Raw genomic sequence first — 12,561 nt, 5'->3', positions numbered from 1 at the left:
TGTCTCTTACAGGGAGAATTGAGACCTTTTACATTAAGACTTAGAAACGTCACCGTGATAGAGAGAGATCAGATCATGGTATGAAACATCTAGGATCATCTGTGTAAAGTTCAATAGAGTCTGTAGGGCGTGTGCATACTTCAAACTATCAAATCGCAGGAAAAATAAAATAGGGAACAAATATGGGAGACAAACAGAAATAGCGTCCATAAAGGAGCTAGAGATTCCGTCACTAGGGAACCGTGACAGAAAAGTAGAAAAGGGTGGCAGTCTGGCCTAAAAGGAAAACCCACCGACTACCCCAAGTAGCCATACGAGAGGGCAAAATCTAATCATCATAGTAACAACTGTACAAAGAAATATCATATCTCAATGTAACCAATGTATCCAAAGAAGGTAAAGGCCAGGAACATGGCCTGATATCCAATTTAGGTTCTACCAACACCTTTATAAGGGCAACAGGATGTTAGACGATCAGTCATGCTTTGCCTGAACACCCAAACATTCTAGAAAGGTATTATGAAACGTAACAGTGGAAAGAATGTCAGACCATATACCATATAGCAATTAAATAGCACAGCAAGTAAAGATAAAAATATATGTTTTATACCCATAACAAGAGCAAATAAATCTGGCCCAAAAATAGATCCATGTCCAGTAACTTAGTCCCGGTTGGCACATGTTATAGTAGGAAACAAACTCTGAGTGTCTGCAACAGTCTTACTCCTTTAGCATATTACTTAAAGACGGAAGACAACTCCTCCGGGATTGGTTTAGGTAAAGTGTCATGAAGGACTGTCAACAGGAGTTTCCCACTTTTTCAGAATAGCAGGGCCATCCTCGGGTGAAGGTATCACTGTGAAGGCGCCGTTTCGCATCACAATATTCTTAGTAGGAAAGCCCCATTTGTATTGCACATTTCCTTGGGTGGAATAGACGCCTTTTGTCCAGCGTCACAGTAGAAATATCCAGAAATAGCTGCAGATTATCCAGGCACTAAGTTATGGACGAGGAATACAAAGCAACCCGTAGAATGAATTCTTTAATGTGAAAAAGTGGACCCTGAGCAGAGTGTCCCTCAGTGCTTGGATAGGGGCCTGTTTGGACTTTGGGAGTCTATGGATCCTATCAATAAGAAGGTCTGCGGCAGAAGCCTTCAGTGAAAGTTTCTGAAAAGAGAACCGTGGCATAATCATAAAGCTCAGCATTTGTAACATAATCCATAACGCCCATTATTCTGATATTATTTCTCCGAGACCTGTCTTCTAAATCAATGACTTTATCACAAATAGAGACCATGTCTTCCTGAAGGGAGCGTAGAGTAGCAGGACCATCTAGAGTGTCTTAAGAAGTCTTCAGCCATTACAGCTGGGCTGTGCATCTGGCAAGAAGTAGCAGATGATGATGTAGCAGTCTCAGAAGGACCACCTGAATTCGAGGTACCAAAGAGATGGACAGGTGGGGCCGATTTGGTACCTTTTTAACCTTTTTTGGAGGTATTGTAAGCTGGCTACAAAGAGACGGACCTCTCAGAGATAGGAAAATACAAACAATCTATAAATAAATGGAGCAGTAGTACACTGTCAGGAAGTTACATCAAGATTACTTAGTTCAAAATTAAATTCTTAGTCGGGCTGATGGGGTAATCCGAGCCAAAATTTCAAGTAAACATGATGTAATGCAACTCAAATAACACAGTAATGACCAAAAAATTCCACTAGAGGTCAGCGTGATCAGAGACGTGAAGTACTCAGCACAGAGAGACACAAATGGCTAAATATATTCAGTGAATAAATCCACAAAATAATATACTGTGAGGTTGTAATCAGAGTGTAATGAGCTGTGCTCAGACGATACTTGATACTGGGCTCTGCATGTAGACTGAAAGGAAGTAGATTATAGTGGTACCATATAAATAGAAGGTAGTTTCACCTCCAGGCAAATGCTTCAATTTAGTGTAATGACCCCGGTCCAGCCATCAGTACACTTATTTAGCGGCTTATATCAATTTTACACCTTATTGAAGGCAGAAGGCAAAGCATGCGATGGCCAGGCACCAGGATCCAAACTGGCAGCCATCTCACTTCCCAATACCACCGCCGGGCTCCAGTGACTGTGGGCAGCCCGTTCTGTCCCCAGCAGTAGTGGGAGCTGTGCACCCGTCTGAGACAAAAGCGCCTCCAAGTCAGGAGTCCGGAGCGTGCAGGAAAGACTGAGTGCACTTAGCCCCAGAATACAGCCTGTGGCTTCAGCGGTGTCACTAGGCTGCGGCAGTGAACGGTGCCCGGAGTGAGCGGCGCAAACGGATTTTGGACAGAAGGAGTGGGGGACTTAATAGATTGGGTCTTGGTCCCAGTGGCGGCTGAGAGCTATCAGGTAGGGTAGATAAGAAGCCACTTAGTGAGGAGTGCTCCAGAAAGCACGTCTGGATAGATCACGCCCCTTTTATTATTTTATATACTAACAGGGGTGCCAGGTGTAGTACATCCCTGCAAAGGCAGATCCAATCTCTTTCTCAGACTCTGCTGTTTTCCCCGGACTCTCACTCAGATGTTCACTGCTGCCAGTAGCACACATATGAGAAGCAGAAGTATGGCGGCAGCTGTATAGATCCTGATATGTAATTCTCTGTATCATACTTACCGTACACACATCATCCTTATTACTATTGAGAGTATAGAGGTAAGACACTGATGATGGGGGGGGGGGTGTTTGTAAAAATGAATTATAACCTAGCAGATGATGATTACAGGGTATTATGTGGTGTATTGCATGTAAAGTACCTTGTTCCACACCTACTCTGCTGTAGCAATATACGTTATATAAGGGTGAGTAAATGTACAGGCTTACCAGCGTATGAGCACACACACAAAGGAATGCTACCTTACCAATGCTTCCAGGAGTAACAGTAGGATACATTTCTCTGATCCATCAGCTCATATGACTGATGTTATTGTTCATCTAGAATCTCCAATTCATACAATATGTTCCCCATCCATTGTTTTACATTGGTGCTGACATAGGACTTGGCGAGTGACTCCATCTCCATTATACTTCATGGTTAGTTACCAGTACAAGAGAGAGATATATATAAGTCTTATTATAATATTACATTTGTTATTGTGAGTGTTCTCAGGAGGGTGGACACAATGATAGTCTGAGACACAATATTATAAAGCCTTCATTAAAAGTTATGTTTTATTATACACACACATTTACAATTAAGTGTCCCAGAGAGTCGTCTTCTCCTATTGTTTACAAGATTAATATTGTTACAGAAAATGTCACATTTCCATAATGTATTTTATTTCCAGCAGATGGACACACAACCAGGAATATCTCAGAAGGACATCTAATGTTATCCCTGGATTGTGACATAAAAGATAATGACAGTAGACAGGATTCTCCAGGACATAACCCCATTACCCCAATTATACATCCAGCTCTATCAGCTGGTCCCTCTGATCCTGGGAAATGTTCTCCTGATCACTCTGATATTGGTGCATCTGTTACAGCTCTGACAGTAGATACAGTGTTTCCCTGTTCTATAGATGCCAACTATTTTACACAGAACACAAAGCTTATAACCCATCAGCCAGTTAAAGCAGGCGAGAGGCCATTTCCATGTTCTGAGTGTGGGAAATGTTTTACATACAAATCAGCTTTTGTTACACATCAGAGATATCACACAGGTGAGAAACCATTTCCATGTTCTGAGTGTGGGAAATGTTTTGCACGGAAATCAAATCTTGTTAAACATCAGAGTAGTCACACAGGTGAGAGGCCATTTTCTTGCTCTGAGTGCGAGAAATGTTTTACACGGAAATCAAATCTTGTTAAACATCAGAGTAGTCACACGGGTGAGAGACCATTTCCATGTTCTGAGTGTGGGCAATGTTTTGCACAGAAATCACATCTTGTTACACATCAGAGAAGCCACACAGGTGAGAAGCCTTTTCCATGTTCTGAGTGTGGAAAATGTTTTGCACAGAAATCAAATCTTGTTACACATCAGAGAAGTCACACAGGTGAGAAGCGATTTTCTTGCTCTGAGTGTGGGAAATGTTTTGGACGCAAATCAGATCTTGTTACACATCAGAGAAGTCACACAGATAAGAATCCATTTCTATGTTCTGAGTGTGGGGAATGTTTTGCACACAAATCAGATCTTGTTATACATCAGAGAAGTCACAGAGGTGAGAATCCATATCTATGTTCTGAGTGTGGGAAATGTTTTGCACACAAATCACATCTTGTTACACATCAGAGAAGTCACACAGGTGAGAAGCCATTTTATTGCTCTGAGTGTGGGAAATGTTTTACCCAGAAATCATGTCTTGTTATACATCAGAGAAGTCACACAGGTGAGAAGCCATTTCCATGTTCTGAGTGTGGGAAATGTTTTGCACACAAATCAGATCTTGTTATACATCACAGAAGTCACACAGGTGAGAAGCCATTTTCTTGCTCTGAGTGCGGGAAATGTTTTGCACAGAAATCACATCTTGTTACACATCAGAGAAGTCACACAGGTGAAAAGCCATTTTATTGCTCTGAGTGTGGGAAATGTTTTACCCAGAAATCAAGTCTTGTTACACATCAGAGAAGTCACACAGGTGAGAAGCCATTTTATTGCTCTGTGTGTGGGAAATGTTTTACCCAGAAATCAAGTCTTATTATACATCAGAGAAGTCACACAGGTGAGAAGCCATTTCCATACTCTGAGAAATAAATCAGCTCTTGTTTCACACAACAGACATCACTTAGGTGAGGAACCATTTTAATCTTCTGGAGTATACTCATCATTGCCATGCGTTTTTCTTCAAGGTTCTTATCCTATCTCCTATGCTTTTTGCAATATACATGCTACCACTGGGTGAAATAATCAGATGTCATGCCCTCATCTACCACTGCTATGCAGATGACCTGTCTTTTGCTCCAGGTACCCAGTACCAATCCTAAATGGTTGTCTAGCTGAGCTCCAGGTGTGGGTGATGCCAGTTGGCTGTGACTCAGTCCTGGTGAAACAGGTCTTTATGATAGAAGCTCACCACCAAAGGACAGGGCTACAGCTCAGCTTTGCAAACCAACCAGACTTACGCTTGGGGGTTCAGAGTTACAAAATGCTGATCATGTGCGGAATCTTGGTGTCCTGGGTGGTGGAGTGACACTTAGACATCAGGTATCTGCCACAATCAGATTGTCATCTGAGGAACATAGCCAGACTCCACCATTTATTTCCCTCAGAAGATCTACCTACAGTCATACATACACTTGTATAATCACACATAGACTACTTCAATGTCCTCTAACTGGGTCTCCCAGCAAAAGAATTGCACCGCTTGTAGCTTGTACAGAATGCAGCAGCCAGGCTGTTACCTAACCAGCCCGTTCCTGCCACATCACACCCATTCTCTACTCCCTTCACCGGCTGCCAGTAAGATGGGGACTATTAATCTTACTGACTCTCCCAGCCCTACATGACCGGGGTCCAAGGTACCAGAAGCAGCGTCTTCCTCCTTACTGCCCAGCTTGCTTCCATCTGCAGATGGACTGTTACCAGCAGTTCCAAGTATCCTCTAGAAGTTCTGAGATGTCAGAGTGGAGACATGTTGGATGGCACTATTGCTGTGGTGGGGACTGCCGGAGGCACTATCTGTGGCTAGTATCCCCAAGCGGTGCTGAGGTGTCAGAGGGGAGAGACAGGGTGGGTGGCACTAGTGCTGTAGTGGGGCTGCCGTAGGCACTATGGGTAATTTATTTTTCATCCACTTGGGGTCACTGGAGTACTCTTGAGATATGAACGGAGAGTTAGCAGGAACAGGCACATTTAAATTAGTAACCCTCCTTTCCCTCCATACTCCCAAAGGTACCTCACGTGGAGAGTTCTCCACAGTTTTTCTATTTTTCACAGATTTTTTCTTTTTTACACTCAATCCCTTCCCAGATTATTAAGAAGCTTTGGTCCGGGATTGTTTGTGCTGCTGCTGCAGCAATTGGCTTGTCGTGCTCAGGAGAGGAGTACGGCGGCTGCCGCGACTCTGTCTTCAGAAGGAGGAGAGGGGGGAGGCTGAGCGCAATATATATTGGCTAATATGGTAATAAGTCTCATCTTGCATGCTTTACTATACTTGAGTATAGGCATGCACATGGCAGGACGCCATTTTAACCTTACTTCCTGGTTCTTCTTGCAGGAAGTTTGCTGCTGTCCTACGACACTCGCCCACTGGAGGAGTTGGGGTGTTAGTAGGAATTCGGTACAGCACAGGTTTCACTGATTGCAGTGTGTCCCACGTACACTGCACTTCTGGGTTATTCACACTTTAGTTACATTTTTACTGAGTCGTGGGACTTGTCTGTTTTTTGTCTACTTGTCTGTGTACATAATGAGTAAGGCAAATGCAAAATCAAAAAAGCAGCTTAGCTGCAAGGTCTGTGAGAGTGTGTTACCTGACTGAACTGCTGCATACAGTATGTCTTGCAAATACGAACCCATACCCTGATCCTCCTTGGGTAATGTCTGGGTTACAATCGGAATTGGCCGCTGCGCGAAAGGAGCGTGAGACGGCTAGATCTGAGGCTAGGGTAATACCAGAAGGGGCTCAGGAGATGTCTAGGACTTTGCAAGGGTTACAAAAGTCCAAGTCTAGCTCAGTTCTGAAAGATAGTTAGCATTTGTTTTATAACTTACCAGTTTCAGCGATGTTGCATTCTGACGATTCAATGCCAGACCTGATAGCTGAAGAGGAACATGAGGAAGGTGAATTGGGCCAGAAGTCAGATAATGAGGTTACCGATAGTCTAGCCATTGATAATCTCATCAGGGCAGTACATCAGGTTCTAAATTTTACAGAGGTTGAAGAACCTCTTTCAAATGATGAAGTGTTATTTGCTAAAAGACGGAGAACACCGGTGTGTTTTCCTTATTCAGATTCTCTGAATAAGCAGTTAACAGAAGCATGGAAGAATCCGGATAAACGGTTTTCTATGACTCAGCGGTTTCTGTCTAGTTACCCGTTCCCAGAGTCTATGACGTCTAAATGGTGAAATTGGCCGGCTGTGGATTCCTTGGTGTCAAAACTTTCTAAGAAGTTAACCATTCCAGTTCCAGCTGCTACAATTCTTAAAGGCCCATCAGAGTGTAAGCTAGAAGCTGTGCTAAAGTCAGTGTATACAGCAGTAGGGGTGTTGCTTAGACCTGCTTTGGTTGGAGTTTGGATTAACAAGGCTTTAGTTGCATGGGCAACACAGCTTAAGTTGGGCCTACAAGAAGAACATCTGTGAATCTGCTGAGTATCTAGGTATGGCTTCTATGGTCGTCGGCCTGGTTAGTTCTCACCTTTCAGCTTCATAAGTTGCAGCACAACGTGCACTTTGGCTGCATTCTTGGCAGGCGGAGGCAGAGTCCAAATGAGGAATAGATGCATTGCCTTATGCTGGCAAGATGTTGTTTGGTCCTGAATTGGACAAATGGATTTCTCAGGCCACGGGGAGAAAGTCTGTTTTCCTACCATTGCCTTTACAGGTTCCTAAATGGAAATTCTCTGGATCAGCATTCAAATCCTATAGACCTCAGTCCTTTCGAGGCCATACTAGAGGAACAACCATACACAGTAGACATGGTAGATGACGTGGTTTTCAACAAACCACTAACCATCATGACACTAAGACGACCGACAAGCCAGTGGCATGACGGGCTTCCAGCTCATCTTGGATCTTCAGTTGTGGGTGTCACAACTGAGGGCTGAGGCTGACTTAGGGAACCCTCAGATGTAGGGGCTGGCGTGTAGGTGAACCGTGCAGGTAAGTTTAGGTTCCTAGAAATGCAGGATGTTTGAACACCATCAACCCAAAGGCGTGACCACAACAATGGCGTAAAATATAAAAGTCAATTTATTGAACACACAGTATATATCTTGGCAATGAGATATCTTCAACAGTGAGTGCAGAATGAAATGCAGTACAGTTCCTGGGAATGCAGCTGGTATTTGTGACTGTGGCTATGCAGAACAAGATGGTAAAGTCCTTGCCAAAATCCGGAGTTGAAAAGTATGTGGCCACAGCTAACCGCTGTAATGAGGAACCAGCAAGTACCGCCCAGTAGGTGGCAGACAGGAGACTGGGATAGGCGCTGATACACTGAGGTTGAAGTGAAGTAGATAGAATTGCCAGAGACTACCGAACGGAACCGGTGAGAGGAAAGATGTGCTGAACTCACCACTGGAGCAACAGTTCGATGGTGAGCATCGATGGATATTGTGGTTCGATGTTGTGTGGGATACTATGCAGAGCGTTATATGAATACCACTGGAGATGACGTGAAGCACTGCTGTAGGCAGATGGTAACACCAAGCACTGCTGGAAGCCAGTGACACTTTACCACAGAGGCTAGTGAGCGATGCTGTAGATAATGGAAGTAGCAACAATACCAAGACACCACTGGAAGCAGAGCAGGTCCATAGCTGGAAGCCGATGTGAGGATCGCAGTAGAAGCAGAGCTGGAACACTGCTGGAGTCAGGCGGCACCGCAGGGTGGTAATTGGTGCCGGTCTCTTGGAGAAGCAGAATTCACCAAACAGGAGAGACATGTATGCAAGGATTGACAACCAAAGCACTGACCCTTACCCAGCCCTGGAGCAGGATATTTATACCAGCTGGTGAGCCTGGATTGGCTGGATAATATAGGCAGAGTCCAGACTGCTGCGGATAGGCTGAAAACAACGTGATAAAAAACAAACATGGCGGCGCCTATGTTTGAAACTGGAAGGAAAGTCTGTCTGTACTTTACATGTGGGAATCGGCAGTAATGGCGGCGGAGGCCGCGGAGGGCAGGAGATGCAATAATTTAAACAAATGGATGTTTTGTGTAATGTTGCCATGCCAGCGCTGCTGCAATCAGAGAGGAGAACCTTGAGACACAGATATGCAGTGCGCTGCCCGCAGACAGCGCAGGTGGAATCCAGGCCTGGAACGCCGGGCCAGTCTCAGAAGGCACTTAGCAGGTAAATAATGGGGGTAATAACCCGGATCGTGACAGTGGGAGCACGCCTTCAGACGTTTCACTTGGCGTGGTTTCAGACATCCATAGATGGGTGGATCCGCAATTTAGTGTTCAAAGGTTACAAAATAGAGTTCGATTGTCTTCCACCAATGCGATTTTTCAAGACATGTCTGCCTGTGTCAGGAGACAAGAAGGCGGTTCTGCAGACCATGATTCAGTCTCTCGTAGACTCAGAAGGTTTGATTCCGGTTCCAGATCACCAACAGGGTCAAGGTTACTATTCCAGTCTTTTTGTGGTACCAAAGCTGGATGGTCCTGTCAGACCAATATTGGACCTAAAGGGGCTCAATCAGTACATGACCTACTACAGATTCAAGATGGAATCCCTGCGGTCAGTGACTGCAGGTTTAGAGCCACATAAATTCATGATTTCTCTGGATCTCAAGGATGCGTACTTACACATTCCAATTTGACCACCACATCAGGTGTACTTCAGGTTTGCAGTACAACAAAACCATTATCAATTTCAGGCACTACCATTTGGCCTCTCGTCAGCTCCTCGGGTGTTCACGAAGGAGATGTCTGTGATGATTGCTCACCTCAGATCCCTGGGAGTGATAATAGTTCTGTACTTAGACGATCTGCTCATCAAAGCTCCATCTCAACAGATACTCCTTCAACATAGAAATTGGTGTTGAATCGGCGCTCCACAGTACACACAAACCCAATTAAACTCTGGTAGCTGCTCACCAGTTGTGGACGGGCTGCCCCAACAGATTATCAATAAGATCAAAAAAAGCATAAGACGGGAGCGCTAGGAGAGTCTAATATTACATTTATTAATGAAACAGTGTTTCAAATGCCACATGAATCACAATATAGCCTAGTAAAAAGTATACACATTTATTTAATAATATACTATATTAAATACAGCTGCAATGTATCACCTGAATTAAAAAATAAATAGTGAAATTACAACTTCAAGAAATCAAGTCTGATTCCTTCTCAAAGACTTCAATTCCTAGGAATGATTCTCGACACTGTGGATCAATAAATTTACCTGGCAGAACAGAAAGTACAAAGTATTCATCATCTGGTACAGTTAGTGCTCCAACCACGGACAGTCTCGGTGCATCTGTGCATTCAATTGTTAGGAAAGATGGTGACGTCTTTCTAAGCACTCCAGTTCGGAAGATTTCACTCACGTCCTTTTCAACTGGATGTTCTCGCACAGTGGTCATGCTCGCATCTACAAATTCATCAGATGGTGAGGCTGTCTCCAAGGGCCAGAATATCACTACTCTGGTGGCTCCAAGTACACAATCTCACAGCAAGAAAAAGGTTCAGAGTCTGGAATTGGATTATTCTGATGACAGACGCAAGTCTCAGAGGTTGGGGAGCAGTGGTCCAAAATTGTCAGTTTCGGGGTCTCTGGTCAGACCGAGAAAGTTTACTGTCGATAAATGTCCTGGAACTCAGGGCAATTTACAACACACTGCAACAGGCAGTTCACATGCTCCAATCTCAGACTGTTCAGGTTCAGTCAGACAACGTGACGGCAGTCACATTACAGCAACAAACAAGGAGGAACTCAAAGTCGCATAGCCATGCGGGAAGTTGCTCGAATCCTCAAGTGATATTGTTGGCAGTGTTTATTCCAGGAGTGGACAACTGGGAGGCGGATTATCTCAGCCGTCAGTATTTTCATCCAGGGGAATGGGCATTAAATCCAGAGGTGGGTTTACCCACAGGTGGATCTAATGGCATCTTGCCAAAATCATCAAACACCCCAGTATGTGTCCAGAACGCGAGATCCAAAGGCAGTGGCAGTGGATACTCTCACAATCGCGTATCCGTACAGCCTCGTGTATCGGTTTCCACCTTTTCCACTGCTTCCTCGGTTGCTAAAGCGGATCAAATGAGAGTCCATGATAGTCATATTAGTGACGCCTCATTGGCCCTGGAGAGCGTGGTTCTCGGATCTCAGAGGTCTACTCGCAGACAACCCGTGGACACTCCCGCTACGTCCAGACCTGCTACAACAGGATCCATTCCTGTACCCCGATTTAGCGCTGCTGCGTTTGATGGGGTGGCTGTTGAAACCACTCTCTTGAGATGAGAGGGCATTCCAGAATCGGTTATACCAACCATGTTACATGCTAGAAAGAGAAAGCCAGTAACGGCAGCTCATTATCACAGGATTTGGCATGCCTGTATAGGGTGGTGTGAAGCTTGGAATTTTCCGACATCAAGTTATCCTTTCAAGTTATCCCGTCTTTTGCTATTTTTACAGACTGGGTTTGATGGAGAACTGCGTTTATCTACACTAAAGGTGCAGGTCTCTGCCTTGTCAATTTACTTTCAAAGGCGTTTGGCCCTTTTGCCAACTGTTCACACTTTCCTGCAAGGTGTCCTCAGAGTACAACCTCCATTTATACCACCTACAGCGCCATGGGATTTGAATCTGGTTTTAGATTTTTTACAGTCTTCAAATTTTGAACCCTTGCAACAAGTGGATGTTAAGTTTCTGACTTGGAATACAGTTTTTCTCCTAGCCTTAGCTTCAGCAAAGCATGTTTCAGAATTGGGTTCCCTTGTCCTGCAAGCCACCGTATCTGGTGTTTCATGATGATAGAGCGGAACTTCGGACGAATCCCGCTTTCCTACCAAAGGTAGTATCTTCTTTTCAAATCAATTAACCAATCGTAGTTCCGGTATTATCAGAGGGTGCAGGAACTCCAGCTACATTGGATGTGGTACGCGTACCCCGCATTTATGTAGCCCAAACATCAACAGTACGTAAAACGGATACGTTCTTTGTTCTCTATGATGCAGTCAAGATAGGTTGGCCAGCTTCCAAACAGACCTTGGCCAGATAGATTAACTTGACCATTCGTCAGGTGCACTTTCATGCTAGTCTAACACCGACTGCATGTGTCAGCACATTCCTTGCGTTCTGTGGGAACGTCATGGGAGCAGGTCATGGAGCTTTTATGACGCAACTTTGCCGTGCGGCTACATGGTCATCAGTGCACACGTTTGTGCGCTTTTACAAGTTTAATACGTTTGCGGCATCAGCATCTAGCTTTGGCCGTCTAGTGTTACAGGTGCCAAACAGCTCTCCCGCCCAAGGGGGAAACTTTGGTATGTCCCAAGAGTACTCCAGTGACCCCTAGTGGATGAAAAAATAGGATATTGGTACTTACCAGATAAATCCTTTACTTTGAATCCACAGGGGGCACTGGACGCCCACCGAGAGCAGTTTCACCTGTCTTGTGGTAAGTTCAGTAGATCTTATGGTAACGGATTCTCACCAACTTGCTCAATTGTTAAGGTGATTGTTATCTATTGTCGCGTCAACTGTTCAGTTGTCCATTTTCATTGTCCGTTATGTTATAATGTTATATGTAATTCTCTAATGTTCATCCTATCTATTGCTCCTGTTTGGCTCAGTAAAAACACTGAGGTACCTTGGTGTATGGAGGAGGTGGAGGGTTACTAATTTAAATATTTAAATGTGCCTGTCCCTGCTAACACACCGTCCATATCTCAAGAGTACT

At 44.4% G+C, this 12,561-nt stretch overlaps 1 protein-coding gene across 1 annotated transcript in view; it reads left to right on the top strand.

The window, feature by feature from the left end:
* Positions 1 to 12,561, top strand: part of LOC134983345 (oocyte zinc finger protein XlCOF6-like) — a 72,532-nt gene that overhangs the window by 12,921 nt on the left and 47,050 nt on the right. The window contains exon 6 of the mRNA XM_063949052.1: positions 3,315 to 4,700. Coding sequence (XP_063805122.1) covers positions 3,315 to 4,700 — 1,386 coding nt within the window. The remainder of the gene's footprint in view (positions 1 to 3,314; positions 4,701 to 12,561) is intronic.

This window comes from Pseudophryne corroboree, assembly GCF_028390025.1.
Source record: "Pseudophryne corroboree isolate aPseCor3 chromosome 3 unlocalized genomic scaffold, aPseCor3.hap2 SUPER_3_unloc_13, whole genome shotgun sequence".
Lineage (NCBI taxonomy): Eukaryota > Metazoa > Chordata > Amphibia > Anura > Myobatrachidae > Pseudophryne > Pseudophryne corroboree.
The sequence above is the reverse complement of the archived record's forward strand: the minus strand, read 5'-3'. Positions and strand labels throughout refer to the sequence as shown.